The sequence below is a fragment of the Pelodiscus sinensis genome, chromosome 3, assembly GCF_052426305.1.
Source record: "Pelodiscus sinensis isolate ZL-2025 chromosome 3, ASM5242630v1, whole genome shotgun sequence".
In the NCBI taxonomy this organism is placed as follows: Eukaryota; Metazoa; Chordata; order Testudines; family Trionychidae; genus Pelodiscus; species Pelodiscus sinensis.
In genome coordinates this window covers 45,495,381-45,514,218 of record NC_143054.1, presented here as the reverse complement: position 1 = coordinate 45,514,218, position 18,838 = coordinate 45,495,381, and the positions used below count along the sequence as shown (strand labels likewise).

The following is an 18,838-nucleotide window of genomic DNA, read 5'->3' as shown; positions in this document are numbered from 1 at the left end:
TAAGTTTTTAACTGAAAATAGAAACATTTCAATTTTACAATTAAAATAACTTGGGTTTCTAGGCCTATTTTTATTCTGAAATATATCAAATTTTTATGTAGGAGTTTAATTTCTAGTGTACTTATATCAGACCGTGATTAAGATAGATCAGAAATATTGAATTCAAGAGTTTAATGTGAAATTAGTCTGCATTGTCCTATCCTAGCCAATATTAAACTTTTGCATAGTTACAGATTTGTATTTGCAGAAATTAGGAATCATCACAAACTTCAATTTTTGTCCCCACATGTAGTAAGCCCTCAAATAAATTGTCCATTTTCATGCATCCTTTATGGAAAATATGTTATCAGTTAAAATGATTCATTGAAATTCTGTTCTGTACCTCTCAGAAGTGCAGCACAGAAATTCACAGGCCAGGAGGTAGGAAGAATAGGTGTCTTACCTATTCAGGAAATGTAACCCCACCACTGACTCAACATCTTCACTAGAGTTTGTAAGGGGCCCTGTGTGCGCATACACCTGCACTAGAGGAATTCACTTATGGCCACCTAAGAAACTGTTACAGCTTTTGTGCATTGTGGTGGGAAGAAGAATATCTCCCACAGCATATTCAGAGGGTGGGGACACTATGGGAAAAAGCATGAATAAACTTGTTTGAAAATTTGACAAGTGGCACTGCAGGCTGGTGTAATGGGCCAATCAGAAGAAAGTCAACATCTGATAGCAGAGGAGGATAGATGATAGATAGTGTGGGATAGTTCTAGAAGGGCCTTAATAGTGAAGTAGCTTATGTTTGATGCAGTGGGGAAGGGAAAGCCAGCAGAGGTATTCAAACAGACCAGAGATATATTTTCAAAGTGATGGGTATGGAAAATCCTCTTTGTAGCAGCATTCTGAATGGATTCCAACAGAGCGAGATTGCATTTGTGAAAGGCATAGAGAAGGAAGAGACAGTGATTAAGACACAAGATGATGAGAGCATGGACCAGATATGTAACTGTGAGGATGGAAAGGAAAGGCCGTATCTCAGAGAGGGTATGCAGAACGAAGCAAAAAGTTTTTCATATAGCCTGGATGTGAGGACCTAGAGGGAGGTCCGGGTGAAAAGTGATACCCCGGGTAAGAATGTGAAAGGTTAATCTGTTAACCAGTAAGTATCACCCTTAATGTGTGATGCTTACTGCTTCTGGTTAACCATTAACTGGTGGGGGCTGGAGCAGTTCCCTGGTTGCTGGGGGGAGAAGGGGCATGCTCCAGTCCCACGGCAGGAGCGGAGCCTGCCATGGATACTGGCAGCTCCAGTCTTCCAGAGCAGCCTCATTCCACAGGAAGCCTCGATACCCCATAGGTGGAGGCTGCTCTGGCTGAGCTGCCCCCCACCTGCACCCCCTTAAATTGGTTAACTGGTTAAACATTGGCAGGAAGGTGATGGCCTCTATGGAAATCAGTTTGCCTGCAGGCATGTTTGGCTTTAATGGAAAAGGTCCAGGGTCATGAAAGGGATGTTAGCAGCTGGACAGGTGAATTATTTTTCAGTTCACCCAGCAATCTGAACAATCAGAAAACATTAGATTCGCTGCAGAAATGTTCGGAAATTGGAACCCAATCAGAAAAATCCACGCTTTATTAAAGTGATTAGGGGTGTCTCCGCTATAACTTTTAGCCCAGTGATTTGGGCCTTGGCATAGACCCATGTTGGAATCCTCATTCTGGGCCAGGGACTTAAACTCAAATGTCTCCCGCCATGTCACCCTAGCACCAGACTAGAGATGGTTCTGACATTGATTGTTCTTAAACACTATGTAATGATTCACTGAGCCAAAGAAAGACAGGGTATGTCTACACTACCACCCTAGTTCGAACTAGGGTGGTTAATGTAGTCATTTGAAGTTGCAAATGAAGCCTGGGATTTAAATATCCCAGGCTTCATTTGCATCTTGCCGGGCGCCGCCATTTTTAAATCCCCGTTAGTGCAGACTCCGTGCCCGCGGCTACAAGCGGCATGGAGTAGGTAGTTCGAATTAGGATTTCTAATTCGAACTACCATTACTCCTCGTGGAACGAGGTGTACCGGTAGTTCAAATTAGAAAGCCTTATTCGAACTACCTACTCCGTGCCGCGTGTAGCCGCGGGCACGGAGTCTGCACTAACGGGGATTTAAAAATGGCGGCGCCCGGCAAGATGCAAATGAAGCCCGGGATATTTAAATCCTGGGCTTCATTTGCAACTTCAAATGACTACATTAACCACCCTAGTTCGAACTAGGGTGGTAGTGTAGACATACCCACAGTGAGCAATCTATGGCTTCGTGATTAAGGTGCTCACTGGGGAACCAGATGTGGCAGATGCAAATCTTTCCTCTGGGTCTCCTACATCCATAACAACTTTTGGGCCAAGTGTTATAAGGACACATGTACTTTTCTGAACCTGTCCGAAATGAATTGTGTCAAATTTATTAATAGGGTTAAAACAACATTTTTTCAGAGACTAAACTATTCATCAAAAAAAAAAAAAAGTCCTGCTGTAGCCATGCTCTCATTTGTGGGGTGACCAGGCAGCAGGGTCACAACAGTTCAGGGATCCTGACTCTTGTGCCTTCCCCTTGTGAAACTTTCCCCCGCACATGCTGTCTCACTGCAGAATAATTACCACTGGTACAGGGTCAGTGGGTTGCATAAATAGAGGATGGAGAGTGGGGGCATATGCTACTCTGGCTTACCTTATGTTTGTACACACAGAGACTCAGTTTACTGGTTTGTGTCCTTGGTTTCTGAGTTTGTTTCACTTTGTTCCATTGTTGATTTTCTGGATGGGTTACTTTGTAGTCACATTACAACTTCTAGTCTGCTGAACTGAGGAGTTTTATTTTTTCAGTAACTCGCCTATCATACTTTGTTCCTGTCATCTTTAGAAAACATAGGGTCCAGGTTATTAGCTGGAATATAATTTCCTGAGGACCTCATCAATTTGATTTAGTATTATCTCCTATCATCTGATTTAAAAAAAATAATTGATGCATGGAAGATTTGAATACATTGAGCAACATAGGGAAATTCAACCAAAAAATTAGAGTGGACTTTTCCTTGCATTAGTCACACTAAATGTGTTTGTTCCAGAGAGGGGGGAGGGGAAACAGATGGAACCCTGTTGATAGTTTATACTAAATACACTGGGGAAACTATTCAGTAACAAGTTCTTCTTAGGTAACAATTATCCAAATTACACTGCCAACATCAACAATTTATTAATTTATCTGCCACATAAATATAGTCAGCCCTGGAAAAATAGGGAAGTAACATTAAAGTTTTAGGACAGAGTCTCCTCTTTTAATTTTATATGCCATAATCTTTGGATTTGCTCAGTTAAACTTTCCTCGTGTTAGAAAATTATTTTATGTGCAGAATATCAATTCCATGGAAGATTAAGTTCTAATAATTGTGCATCACATATGCACAATATGGTTTCTTTATTTAAATCACAGGATTGGAAGTCAGAACACCTGGGATTTATTCTTCTCTCTGCTGCAGATTCTCTCTGTGAACTTGAATAACTTGACTTCAACATTGCCATCTCTAAAGCAGTATATAGATAGTAATATATTTATTGTAAAGAATCCTATCAAAACATTACATTGTATGCAAATTTTCCAGATTGAGAAATGGATCTGAAAGAAAATGAACCATTTTAAATCAGAGAAGCTAAATGTGCTTTTGTAGCATTAACACATTAACCCTCTGAACAGCCCTGTGATATGACAAGTTTTATATATCACGGGACCATTCCAAGGATTAATTTACTAGTGTTTGTAAAGCACTTTAAGCTCCTTAAATTGAAAGAGCTACACACACTGGAGACCACTATAAAGTCAGTAATGATCAGTAACTACTGTGTAGTGATCACTCTATAACTCCTAGTCTAACTGTGGGGAAAAATGTGGTATTTTGGTTAAAAATCTGGAGGGCCTTTTGATAAATGTTGACTTCCTCATGGTGACTTCTGTAAGCACTAGGTATTATTGCTGTAATTTATGCAGAAATTAGTTTAAATACCACATGTAGGGCCATTCTGAATATATTTTTAAATCTAGCCAGAAGTCTAATTTGCCTTTAATTGATAACAATAAACAGCTTAGTTTATATTTTACTGAAGGTGCACTATAATGTTTTACTCAGCTGGGATATAGATTACAATGCTTCATTTGTTCTTGAGTTAATACATAATGCTCACATTGCAGTGAATCACTACTGGAAGGGGTGCACTGTTAGAGTGGCTGTGCTAACTAAACCAAAATCCTCTGTTCATCTCTAGTAAATCACTAGACAAAAGTTTTAAATCCCATGGAACTTTAGAAAAAGAATGGCAGTAGTTTGATTGCCCAGTATCCTCTGAATAAAAAGAGGTTCTAATGTTCTGTACTGTATTGATGTGCTTGCTTATACATACATGAAGTTGATAGTCATTTGTTTTACAGTCCATCCACAATGTACTTATAAACAGAAATGTTTTTCTGAATGTTTCTGGAAATACAAACTAACAAAAAAGAGGCATTGGTAAGACTGGATATGAATGGGCATGAGATTTCATGACTATGTAAATGTTTTTTCAGCTATTTGACCATTTCTATGTATCAATATGCTTAGATGACAAAAAGTATATCATTAGAAGACTTTCCTTTATTAACTCTAATTTCCAAGTTTATATACATTATTTTCATTGCTACCTACAGATCTGGAGTCATAATGAAAGGGAGATGTTGTGAGAAAAGCATATATTAACACTCTGAAAATTATTGTAAATGGGAATTCCCTCTTGGAAAACGTGCCTTAAAAATAATATTGATCTTTTCCAAAATACACTTGGGAATAACTTCATATAGAAAAAAGAATAGCCCAGGCAGAGGCTTAGTAGCTATTAGTTATTAGTTTTCATTTGGTACAAATACAGTGGGAGATTTCACTATTCACACCTCTTGATCCCTGGAATCTAGCAAAGAGGGGGGCATTCTTTTAAGCAGGTTGCAATGTGAGTTCATAGGATCTGCTTGAGCCTGTATGCTGAAAGTGCTGCATTTTTAAAAGACTGAAGTTGTTGAGTTGTTAATGAAGGCTCCAGTTCTGAAGTCTGCCTGTGGTTATATGGTCCAGTGATTATAGGCATTCTGGGGGCAGAGAGTTGCTGCCTCCTAGCACCTGCCTACCCTGTACTCCCGGCCAGAGAGGCTGGAGCCACTCGCCCTCCTCCCTCCCTGGTGCTCCAGGCCCAGATGTTGGATCTGCTCACCCTCCCTGTACTCTTGGGTTGGGGAGGCTGAGGCTGCACACCCCCCTCCCTCCCCATGCTCTGGGCTGGGGAGCTTGGAACTGCATACCACATGCCTTCCCATGCTCTGGAGCCGGGGAGTCTGGAAACATGCATCCACCGCCCTCCTAATGCTCTGGGATGGGGAGACTGGAGTATGTGCATCTGCCCTCCTCTCCTCTCCTTGGTGGTGGAGAGTACCCACACGCAACATGCTGCTCCACCTCCCCGTGGTGGACGGGTGGAGATGTGGTTTGGCTCTCATGGGGGCGGGACCTCAGCAGAAAGGGCTTGCCTCCTCCAGCCCTACTTTCACTGACCACCCATGGAAGATATTCAAATTATGCCAAAAAACAGATTACATGAAGAAGTATGCTGATTTGAATGAGGTGACTTCCCATGAGTAAATTTAGAATTTATCGTTATAATTCTTTTTTTTATTGAGATTTTAATGGCAGACTTATCTTTCCTCTGAGTAGATTATTTCATGACCTAAAAGCCCTGGGTGTATTGTGCTTGTATCAAGGCTTTATAATAAGATGACATTCTTGATCTCTGTGGCTATATCTACGCTGCAGGGTTTTTTTGGAAAAAGATACACAAATTGCCAACTTCAATTTGCGTATCTTTTTTCGAATTCTTTTTTTGGAAAAGGCCTTTTTTGATATTTGGCCTGAATACACGGGGCCAAATGTTGGAAAAAAATCCTTTTTCAGAACATCCCTTCTTCCTCGTAAAAAGAGGTTTACAGGGATGCCGAAAAAATGCGTCTGCTTTTCTGAAACTTTTTTCGGAAAAGCAGACGCATTCCTTGGACATGACAGAGTTTTTTCCAGGATACCTCCAATATCACAGAAAAACTCTGCAGTCTAGATATGGCCTGTATTGTGGCATAATCATATGGTGAATTTACCCTCTGAAACTTAAAGACCTAGCTAAAGCAATCTTGGAACCATTAGCTGTTCTCTTCAAAAACTCATGGAGGATGGGGTGAGAACCCAGAGGATGGAAGGTCAAGCACAATACTTTTTTTTTCTGTTAAAAGAGGAGCCTTGAAATTATACAGTATTAGCCTAATTTGGATAGTAGGAAAGATACTGGAATAAACTATTAAACAACTTGTAAGCACCAACAGAATAAAAGACTGATAAAGAATAGCCCACATGGATTTGTCAGGAAAAAATCCGTCTGGACCAACCTTATTTCCTTATCTGGCAAGTTTGCTAGCCTAGGAGCTGTTGGGAAAGAAATAGATGTGATATATATGGTGATTTTAGAAATGCTTTTGATAACCGTCCTACGTGACATTCTCATAAGGAAGTTAGGAAAATGTGGGCTAAATGAAATTACTTTAAGATGGACACATACACATGAAAATCCATACTCAAAGTGTAAATACAAATGGTTTTCTGTCAAAGTTAGAGGGTGTAACTAGTGGGGTCTGATACTATTATATATTTGTATTGATGTAGAGGAGCTCATTCTTACAAAATGTGCAGATGACACCAAGTTGTGAGAAGTTGCAAGTACTTTGGAAGATTAGAATTCAAAAGGACCTTAACAAACTAGACAGTTGGTCTGAAACGAACAAGATGAAATTCAATAAGGACAGCACTTAACTGGAGAACTATGAAACAGGGAATATATGCTAGACAGTATTTCTGCAGAAGGGATCTGGGAGTTATAATGGACCTCAAATTGAATATGAGCCAACATATGTTACTGAAAATATTAATATAATTGTGGATATATTAACAGGAGTGTATTATGTAAGGAAGACAATTGCAACCCTCTACTCAGTACTGATGTGATCTCAAGTACAGTATTGTGTCCAATTTTGGTTGCTGAACTTTAAGAAAGATCTGAACAAATTTGAGAGACCTGAGGGAAAATAAGAGTGAATATAGTGGCCTGATAAGACTTCAGATATGTTAAGACAATGATCTATTGTTTTCCATGTCCACTGAAAGTAGGACAAGAAGTAAGGGGCTTGCTCTACAGCAAGGGAGATTTTAGTTAGGTATTAGGGAAATCTAATAAGGATATGTCATGGCTCCTTCCCCACTCTGGCATGATAAATGCAGAAGTGGGGGCCAGCAAGTGTACCCCAAAGCCTTATCTACCAGGCTTTGGTATAAAACTTCCCCCAAAATCTTAAAAACCTAGATCTTGGGAACAAAACTTCCGCTGCCACCACCCAAATGTTGATGATGAAATCAGGGGGAAGATCATTTGGGAAATCTCACCCCTAAGATAAAAATCAAGGCACACAATTAACCACTGCCCGGTTAATAAAAAGAAAAGAAAGAACTTTTATTATTACAACCGTATTCCTGTTGCAAACATAATGACTAGATAGGGAGGTAACAAAATATACTCATGGAGAAACTCCATGGGCCTAGAACTTAGTTATAAAGAAAAGCCAAAACATCTTTTAAGCAGTGCCAGATCTCAGATCCCATACCCAATCCTTAAAACAATAAAACCTAACGAAACTACCTAAACTTTACCCTACTTACAGAAAATGAAGAATGGTATCTTGGAGAGAGAGAGACATGCTTGTCCCTCTCTGTAGCTGCAGAGAACTCTTAGGGAGACAAAAGGGAGAAAAAAAAGAAAAAACCCAAATTTCTTTGTCCCAGTTTGAAAAGTCCCACCTACATTCCTATTGGTCACTCCACTTGGCTAGGTGTAGTTAACCCCTTAATCCCCAGGCTGCTGGCTAACCCTCATAATCATGACAGGATAAACCAGATAAAATAGTTAGAATTGTTACCAGGGGAGGTTGTGAAATCCCCTCATGAGTGATTTTACTAATAGGTTAGACAAACATTTGTCAGGCATGATCTAGGTATGCTTGGTTCTGCCTTAGCATCCAAGGATTGATTGATTGGATAACCTCTTGGGGTCGGTTCCAGCCAAATGTATACACCATTCTATAATAAATGTAAGAAGCAAAAAAATGGGGCCAGCTGTCTCTCTCTCAGCTAATTTTAGAAATGTCTTTTTTTCTTTTTAAATAACTAGGGAATGGTAGGACCTGAGGGGACATCTGGCCGACCTGGAACACCTGGGCCTAAGGTAAAGTCATTTACAGTAATTAACTTTGAATGTGATGAATGACATCAAGAGTATTCATTGTCCCATTAATCATTATAACACAGTTACAGTACTCTGTCATGCACTTGTTTATTTTAATGTAAAAACTTTAACTTTAATTTCCCAAATATAACTTTTATGCGATAGTCCAGTTTCTAAGCACAAGGAATCTTTGTAAGATATAGCGACCTTTCCTCTGAGGAACTGGAACTTCTTCAAAAAACAGTTTGGGGGGCTTGGAGTTTTGGAATCTTAGAAAACATTCCTTAATGCTAGGGGCCAAATAATACTTTGTATAAATGAGGATTTTCTGCCTGTTTTCCATTTATTTATATTTTTATTGTGTTAAAAGTTATGTGCTGCTCTTTCCACCTAACATAAAGCCAAATTTATTTCAGATGTAACTTTATTTATTGCATTGGAGTTATAGCAGAAATGAATCTGGCCGTGTAACTAAAAGGTTGCTGTATAATCCAGATCAGTCTGTTAGGATAATCTTCAGATTTAACATAAGTGGAGTTTCGGCTGAGTAAACACTACCTCAAAACACATAGAAGTTGATTCTTAATTATTCTAAACTTTGTGTGTCTATGCAAATGTACACACTTTAAATTGTATAAATCATGTTTAAAAGCATATAAATATTTTAGGTCCTATGTTGCAGGTGGATTTCTCAAAATTGGCTTGACTCTTCTCCTATTCACTTCAGGTAGAAGCAAATTGAGGCCAAGAATGAACACAATTAAAAATAAATACATTTGATTTTAAAATGTGATAGACGTTGCAGTTTTGACAAAAGAGTTTCATTAGTCTCTTATGCTTCATACCTGGAGCTGAATCCTGCCGTGTTTCTACAGGAAAAGCTTTTATTGATATTTTTATACCACCAAGATCAGGAGCACCTCTTTAGTTTTAATGAAGATCTGAGAAGCTGATAATGTGGGTTGTTCTATAGAAACAAAATATTTTTGACTCAGAGAAGGCCCTTTGTTAAGTGAGATGTGTGGAGACATCAAACATATATATGCAAATATCAGAGTATATTTGATGAGGGAAGGTTTGCTGATGGAGAAGAAAAGGTCAGTCATTACCACTTGGGGATGGAGGCAATGATAAATCTTTTGCCAGTTTTAAGGTGGGCCACCATGCAGGAGGGGTTACAAGTGCATGTTTAAAGTAGAAATACTGATCACTTAGAATCCTCCAAACTTTGGAGGGCTGGCTTGTCACTGTCACACACACATACATGCCTTTTGTGACAGAAACATTTCTAACAGGATCTGTTTATATTTGATATTCTCAACTACACAATTATATTATTTTATTAACAGGGTTATAAGGGTGAACCTGGAAATCAAGGGAAACCAGGATTATCGGGAGTCAAGGTAAATAAGGTTTACCCTGATCTGGAAATATTCCAGTCAAGCACATTACGATTTCAATGTTCCATGATATACCTGTTGGTTACAAGGTCATTTTGTTTTAAAAAATGGAAACAATAATTAACACGTTTATTCCAGATTGGATGTAATGGTTGATTCTTACAAACATTGGACCATATCTTTGGGTGAAATCAGTGACTCTATGCCATTTTACAGCATTTTAGTGTCTGGATGATTGTTTACAATGGATCGTCATAGATCGGGGTAGGCAACAATTTTTAAGGGGGGCCACTTCAAAAAATTTCAAAGTGGTCACATGCCTCGGTGGAAAGGGCAGTGTCTCTGATGGAAGGGGAGTGGCCCTTAAATAGAAACAAGTGAAAGGGTTCGTGGCTCCCAGGCAATGTGGTGGGAGCCAGGAGCTGCGAGCCTTTTCAATTGCTTTTCTTTAAAGGTCTTATACTTTGGCAGCTGCTGGGAAGGTACAAGCCATTTAAATATCAGTATGAAAGTCATATCAGTTTAAGTATCAGTTGAAAGTGCTTGCAGCTCCTGGCCCCACCACTAAGGCATTGCCTGGGAGCCAGGGAGGCACGAGCTCTTTCAGCTGCTTCTATTTAAAGGACTCGCATCTTCCCCGCAGCTGCTAACACGTTTCCCGCCAACTGCGGGGAAAACACGAGCCCCTTTAAATGGAAGCAGTTGAAAGGTCTCACAGGTCCCTGACTCCCAGGCAATTCATTAGGGGTCAGGGCTGGGAACTGCTGTGCAGATCGTATACAAAATTTAGGTGGACCAGATCCGGCCCACTGTCAGGCTCTTGCCCAGCTCTGGGATAGATAATTTGTTCTGAGCTGTACTATGGAACTCTACGTACTTGCACGCTAGTGTAAATTGTTTCTTGCTTCTTGAGTATACCAAAGATGTAGATAACACATTATCCATATTTATTGGCACATTATTAAATTTTTAGTTAGAGAATCTAAAAAATTAGCACATAGCAATGCAAATACTACTCAATGACTGAATGGTACTAAATTATGATGTCATAGGGAAGATCCAAAATAACTGATCTGATTGGAAAGCAGCACTTCAGAGTGGCCTTGTTTATGTCGTCATCTAAGGATGACTTTGTGGTCTTCATGTAATACAGGATAGGAAGGGAGAGAAACTGGCTTGAAAAAAATAGGTGTCTTAGACTCTTATCTTCAGGTGAATATTCACCTCGTAGACCCCGTGTAGGAAGAAGTCAGATGACCTTGTGCAGATTATTGAAGATTCACAGGAAAAGGGCAAAAGTCAAAAGTGCAATAGTTTCAGCAGGTACATTTTGGGTTAACACTTTTACACAGCTCTAGATTTCAGAAGTCATGGAGCTTGATCTTCAGTCACACTGGTATAAATGTGTAGTAACTTCAGAGAAGTCAATGAAGTTACACCAGTGCTAAACCAGTGGGCCCAGTATTCTGAAATGGCACATAATGAATATAATCAAATATATGCGATAAGATGCATTTATGCTGAATAATTTTTAAAGAGAAGTTGTTGAAAACTAAATTGTTTGACATCACCGTTACTAGGAACAGTATCGTTTGTGTAATGTTACAAAGAAAAAATTCCACCTTGGTAAAAGTCAGGGTAAGTTTTTTGAATGTTGGATGAATGAGTCAAAACATTAAGAGTGAGAACATTGCTGTGGCTTTAGTCAATGTGGCTGTATTCAACATACAAAAAACAATAGAGGTTTCAGCTCAATTGCCGCCATATTATAGTGTCTCAGAATAGCCTAGCCAAACCTGAAGTGATCCTGAAAAAACATGCAATCTGTGTTTTTACACACAGCACATCAGTGATACTTATGGAGCTATTGTATTACGCAGGGAGAACAAGGAGGACCAGGTACTCCGGGTGAACCAGGGTACCCAGGCATGCCTGGGACACAGGGTGCAAAGGTAAGTAGTTTCTATTACTTTCATATCCATTACAACTTGAGTAACATTTTTCTCATAAATTGTAAGTGGGCATTTTAGGCAATATGTTTGGAGAATATGGGAGTCAGTGTTGCCAAGAAAGCCATGTGACAGGTGCTTATGAAATGTTTTTAATTAATTATTATCATCATGTTTGATGTAAAATTCTTTCATATAAAGATATGTATATGCTCCTTTACTCTTTATGGACTCCTTTATGAAAAGGATTATATATAATCCTTTTCCCTTTCATAAAGGAGTCCATAAGCATTGTAGGAGCAACCACACTTAATTGGCTGTTAAGGGGGATATGAGGCTTAATTGCTTTCCTATGTGGATTCAGCCAGAACTGTAACTAGGCATTTTAGTGACTGGGGCAAATATATTTGAGCACCTTACCTTTTTTTTGGTAATTTTCTGATCAATTTTTCTGCAGCTGCTGCTTTCCTCTCTCTTGCCCCAACCTGGTTTCAGCCCTGCAACTCTGCCACTTGCCTCCTTAGTGATCTTTGTCTAATCATATATTTTTGTGCCTCAGTTTTCCCTTACACAAAAGAAACATAGTAATACATTCAGAGGGATGTTAGGAGATATAATTTAGTGGTGATGGAAAAGGTACTATAAGACTGCAAACTTGAGTTCATTTCTCCTGAATGTGTACATTGCGGGGTCGGGGGGGAAGCTTCCCCGGTAACCATGGATTACAAGTTAGAGCTCTTATAAAAAGCAGTATTGTAGTTCTCTGAAATTAAGTTCTCTAAAGTTAGGGTTTATAGTGGAGTCATTACAGCATTTGAGAACAGTGATGTAGTATCTATTGTATAAAGATTTAAAAAATGCCTCTTTGTAACTTAATCCTACCCACGACTAAAATCCATATCCATGTATGGCTCTCAGAAAGAGAATCCCTGTCTGCTAACACATGTCCTGGGAGTGAATGGGATCAGTCACTATAGCCGGACTCCAGCTGAGCTCCTCTGTTAGTAATCTGCTTGCCCCACCCTTGCCCTTAGGAGCTGTGCTAAACTGCTCTCTTCTGGGAGGCATTCCCGAACTCTCATCCAGCAGGCATAAAAACCTCTTCCACCAGGCAAAATCAGATCAGTGTTTTGCTTCCAGCAAAGAATGCAGGCTTTATGGTGAAAGCAATTCCACTCTGTCATGATTAACAACAACAAACCAAGGCCCACAGGCTGGGGAAGAGAACAGAGCTTACTTGGCTCTGAACTTCGAAATGGGGTCTTAATGATTAGGTTCAAATTAGCCAGCATCATCTTTTCATCCTGGGGAATTGAAATGAAATGTAATTCTCTAGTCCAGCTTCCACCACATATGCAGCCATATTAAAACATGTCCTAGATAAAGAAAGTATCTTCCTGTTTCACAGCCCCTTCCCCCACCATCTAAGTCACTGGTGTTTTACCTGCAAATCAAGAGGATGAGATGGGGGAGGCTGAGAGAAAAACAAATGGCTTTGGACTGTTTTGGTTTTTTTCAGCGAAATTATAAAGCCATATCCCAAAGCAAATGAACAATGTCTAAGTGTCAAAATAGCAAGACATGATTGCCCATCTGCAAAGGCACAGGGCTGCATGATGATATAATATATGGAGATATGTCATCTTATAGAACTGGACAGGACCTTGAGAGGTCATTGAGTCCAGTCCCCTGCCCTCACAGTAGGACCAAGTACCATCCCTGACAGATTTGCCCCAGATCCCTAAATGGCCCCCTCAAAGCTTGAACTTACAACCCTGGGTTTAGCAGACCAATGCTCAAACCACTGAGCTATTCTTTCCCCCATGATAGAAAGTGTAAGTGGAAACAGTGACATTCAAATAACAGCAATAATTAACACCATGGCAATAACTAATATAATGCTGCCATGGGAAATGATGGAATTTCCAATGGCAGAATTCTGTAGTAATGATGCAAAAGCCCAGCAAGATCACTAGGGTCTACCGGGCTGGGCACAAATCTGGGAATCAGATATGCCTGCCCTTGCTAGGAACTGCAGTAAGTCACTCTGTTCATTTCTCCATCTATGAAATGGAACTAATGATGATACTCCCTTTTTGAAAAGTATTTTGGCTGGGATCCACAAAAGGACATAAGTGTCACAATGCTGATTGTGACAGGATTCAGAAAATCCCCAAAACACACCTTAATCATAGAATCATAGAGCTGGAAGAGACCTCAGGAGGTCATCAAGTCCAGCCCCCTGCCCAAGGCAGGACCAATCCCAACTAAATCAACCCAGCCAGGACTTTCTTAAGCTGATATTTAAGCACCTCTAGGGATGGAGATTCCACCACCTCCCTAGGTGACCCATTCCAGTGCTTTACCACCCTCCTAGTGAAATAGTTTTTCCTAATATCCAACTTTCTGTTATTAGTTTGAAGCCTGCTACCTATTAATTTCATTTGGTGTCCTCTAGTCCTTCTATTATGGGACCTAATGAAGGACTTTTCTTTATGCACCCTCTCCACACCACTCATGCTTTTATGTCATATCCCCCCTCAGTCTCCTCTTTTCTAAGCTGAAAAGTCCCAATCTCTTTAGCTTCTCGTCATATGGGACCTGTTCCAAACCCCTGATCATTTTTGTTGCCCTTTTCTGAACCTTTTCCAATGCCAATATATCTGTTTGAGGTGAGGTGACCACATCTGTACACAGTATTCAAGATATGGGCGTATCATGGTTTTATATAGAGGCAATGTCTATTCTCTATCCCTTCTTTAATGATTTGTAACATTCTATATTCCATTAGCTGTTTCTCTTGTATTTACTGAAATTAAAACACAAACTAATGTTTGTAATGGGAATTTTATATTACAACATTTTACAGGGGGAAAAAGGAAACCAAGGTGAAAGAGGTATCCAGGTATATTAACTTTGTTTTTCATTAAATATTATTTAGCCATATTTTTACTAGTACAAGTTGAACCTCTGTAGTCCAGGACTCCCTGGTGCAGCAACATCTAGAAGAACCATGGATGTTGCTGGACTAGAGAGACCCAGCAAAGAGGTTGCTGGTGGCTGGGAGCAGAGCTGGCCAATGGGTCGGCAAAGCCCATGGTGCACAAGAGCCCGCAGTCAGTTGGGCTGGGAAGCTGGTGGGGGCAGCAAGCTTACAGCAGGTTGAGAAGCCAGCGGGACTGGCGGAGTTCACAAGGTGAGGGGGCTGTAGTCAGCAGGACCAAGAAAGGGGGAGGCTGCAGAGCCCACAGCTGGAAGGGCCTCAAGTGCCTGCAGGGCTGCTGCCAGAACTCCTGGGGCCAGCAGAGCTTGCAGGGCTGTTGGGGCTGCCAAAGCTCGTGGGGTCATGGAGCCCGCAGGATTGCTGCAGCCAGGGGGCCAAGGGCAGTGGTTCCAAATAGCTGAGGAGAGGAGCCCAGTGGAGAGGCTGGCACCTCCTCCCCTCCAACCTTCTCTGGTCTGGAAAACTCCCATGTCCGGAACTGGTCAGGTCCCGAGGGAGCCAGACCAGGGAGGTCCAATGTATAGTCAAATATTAAAAAATAGATCCGTTTGAATTAAAATAAAGAGGTGCTTTACTGGACTAAGGAGTGCAGGATAGAGTCTTAACACAGTAAATCACTGCACAGTATGAACTCCTCAACACAATATTATAAAAGATAGTTGCAGAATAAGCATGTGGTTTTAAAAAAGTACTCTATAATGAAAAATTGCTCCCCCTAAATGGAGAGGGGCAGAGTAAGGATAACAATGAGTGCTTCTGAAAATCCACCAGAGGTCTCTATATCTGTAGTGTCATAAAAATGCAGATTTTCTCTATGGATTGCTAAAGTGACCTAAGCAGGTAGAAACAAGGGAGATCAACATTTGTCTCTGTTCAGATCAGAGACTTGCTCCACGGTGTCTACAGTAGAAATGTGTGTCCTAGCTACACAATTTGGAACTGAATCTTGAAACTCCTCTGTGTGTTTGTCCCTTACACACTCAGTGATGGTTGGATCAAGTTTTTTTTACTGAACCGCTTATAAAGATGGGATTTTGATTAGGGCTTATTTCTTTATATTATTTTCACTTTTTAGTTTGTTCCTCTAAAGAAATACATACTGTTGAAGAAAATTTGTTTCTTTTCTGAAGGGACACAAGGGAGAAGGAGGAAGACCAGGGACTCCAGGCCAACAGGTACCATTAAAAGAATACACCCATATAAGAAAACTGTATTTCTTTTACTTGTTCAAAGGATAAATCCCATTTACAAGTGTAGCTCTTTGAATCTAAAGAATTACATTGGAAATATTTACATATAAATACGGTTGTACTGACTATTTAAAATACCATCAAAATATCTTTTAAAAAATCTTGAAAATAGTTAACATTATGAAATGAAAAATAACTGTATGTTGAAAAATAGAATAGAAAGCTGAGAGAATTAATAGAATTGCTTGCATGAAAAGGCCAAAAAGGTTGAGGGGAGAGCTATGAGATAGCGAAATCTAGTAATATCAGTGCAGTAGGAGGATAATACTGCACATTTTCAAAGTTTTTATTTACAACAATTTTGCAATATTATTGATAAAACAATAACAACATAAATGCCAGATAATTATACAAAAATGGAAAACTAGATTTGGGCTTCTAGGGCATTGCTTGTAAGTGTCAGACCAAAGGCTATAAAAGCCTGTGTACACTTCAGTATTTATCATGCAACATTTTTATAAAGGATTGCTTTTAATGATCCACTTACTTTCATACTGGAATTCAAGTCAGTGTTTTAGCATCTTCTGTATTCATACATTACAGATGTTTCCTGTTTCAGCTATAAATCAGCTAATTTCTCTTTTCTTGAACCTAGCACCAGTATATTTTGATTATGTCATACTTGGCTATATTAGTATGCCACAGGAAATAACTGTTAGTTGTAAGTGTAAGAACTTGTTAACTACATGCTTTATGTCATGTCTAAATTGCAAAGTACTTACTAACACTCAAAGCTAAAACTAAATTGTGAAGAAAATTGCAGTGAAGGTTGATCTCACAATCAGTTCGCTGACTCTACTGCAAGAAAAACAAGGAGCTACATTCAGTGAAGCTGGGGTAAGGAAGAATGCACTTCATCCTGACCCTCAAAACCTCAGGAAGATTTAGTCACAGAGAGGCAACTAGTGCTACCTCAGCTCCCCTTTCTCGTGGTTTCTGAGATACAGCTTCACTGTGCAGCAAGGCTCCATAGGAATCTCATCAGCAGAGGTAGCTGAGGTGATGTGCCATTCTGCCATGCCACCTCATGGGCAGCAACATCTGTGTGCCTTTTGGCAGACAGTAGGTTTTTAGCCTTTCACAGAACTGCTATGTCCTACCCCAAGACCGACTTCATAACTTGAGGGCCTTATGCCTGGATTTCTAGCAGCCAAAGCCAATTTAAATGTGGCCTGGATCTGGATAGCAGTGTGTAAATACAGAGCCATTAGGTTACACAACAAAACTGTTTTTTCTTTAGCTTTTTATTGACATAAAACTTTCCAATAAATGTATCTTGTAAGAAAACTAATGCAAGTGCATGAAAATGCAATGTGTGTTATTTCCCTAATGATCTTCTAGTACATCGTTCGGATATTATTTTTAAGAATATAATTGTTTGTTCCCTGTTGTCTTATATGCGTCATGTGTAAATATAAAACACAGGACTATGTAGCACTTTAAAGACTAACAAGATGGTTTATTAAATGATGAGCTTTCATGGGCCAGACCCACTTCCTCAGATCAAATAGTGGAAGAAAATAGTCACAGCCATATATACCAAAGGATACAATTTAAAAAAATGAACACATATGAAAAGGACAAATCACATTTCAGAACAGAAGGGGGATGCAGGGGGGGGGGGAAGGAAGGTGAATGCCAGTGAGTTAATGATATTAGAGGTGGGGAAGGGTAGATGTCTGTGAGTTAATAGTATTAGAGGTGATAATTGGGGAAGCTATCTTTGTAATGGGTAAGATAGTTGGAGTCTTTGTTAAGTCCCCTGCGGAGAGTGTCGAATTTTAGCATGAATGCCAGTTCAGAGGATTCCCTTTCAAGTGCAGATTTGAATGTCTTCTGAAGTAGGATGCAGATTAGCAGGTCACTGAGACAGTGTCCTTTCTGGTTGAAATGACAAGCAACTGTTTTTTCTTTGTGATCCTGTCTAATGTCTGTTTTGTGGGCATTGATTCTTTGGCGAAGTGTCTGAGACGTTTGTCCAATGTACATAGCAGACGGACACTTTTGGCACATAAACTTTAGTTAATGTGCATATCAAACATATTCTGGTTTGTTTGATCCCAAATTAAGTAAAAGAATGATGCATTGTAATAGTGACTCAGCTTGGTTTGATTATATTTTCTTTCCACATGTGATTTCAAAAGGGAGCAAATGGATTGAATGGAGCAAATGGAGAGGTATGCACCATTTTCTAATTCTCTTTGCCAATTATATGAATAGTGACTGTGTATCATATACATGAAGAGGCTTACTTTTATTCTCTTTGGCCTGAAAGTGAAAGGGGGTGATGAGATGCAAAGTCAGATGAGAGGAGGCAGGAAAAAGAAAGATATAACAACAGAGTTGAAAGCAATGCTTAGGGAAATCAGTGACTTAAAAGATATAGAAATATTGTTTAAAATGAGAGAAATAAATATGGATTTATCTGGAGTGCAATTGAAAAGCAGAATCTGAAGACAAAAAAAGGAACTAATTAGAGGAAAAATGAATAAGGAACCAAGGGTATTCAGAAAAAACAAAATGTTTACTTTTTTTAGAGACAGTGCCCAAATGTCAAACTCTTCGTTTAAAAAAACAAAAGTTATGGTAAAACATGTACAAGAGACACTCTTATTTGGTGACAATCTATCTTATGAGACTGGCCTAGACTATCCACAAATCTGCTGGGTATGATTTTTATCTCGCTTCCTTTGGTTTTAAACTAGAATGACTTAGTCTGTTCAAGTTAGACTTTGAAGGGTACCGTATTTTGGAACTTGATCCATCCTTTGGTCTGCTGAAGCCCACATTTATTAGCTTTTTGGGTTCACTGTAAGAGTCATTCAATCTTTTTTCCTTCTTCTCTAGGGCTACAGA

The 18,838-nt window shown here is 39.6% G+C and overlaps 1 protein-coding gene across 1 annotated transcript in view; it reads left to right on the top strand.

The window, feature by feature from the left end:
- Window positions 1-18,838, top strand: part of COL21A1 (collagen type XXI alpha 1 chain) — a 188,020-nt gene that overhangs the window by 155,435 nt on the left and 13,747 nt on the right. Inside the window, exons 20-25 of the mRNA XM_075923637.2 lie at window positions 8,326-8,379; window positions 9,729-9,782; window positions 11,660-11,731; window positions 14,598-14,633; window positions 15,863-15,907; window positions 18,127-18,159. Coding sequence (XP_075779752.2) covers window positions 8,326-8,379; window positions 9,729-9,782; window positions 11,660-11,731; window positions 14,598-14,633; window positions 15,863-15,907; window positions 18,127-18,159 — 294 coding nt within the window. The remainder of the gene's footprint in view (window positions 1-8,325; window positions 8,380-9,728; window positions 9,783-11,659; window positions 11,732-14,597; window positions 14,634-15,862; window positions 15,908-18,126; window positions 18,160-18,838) is intronic.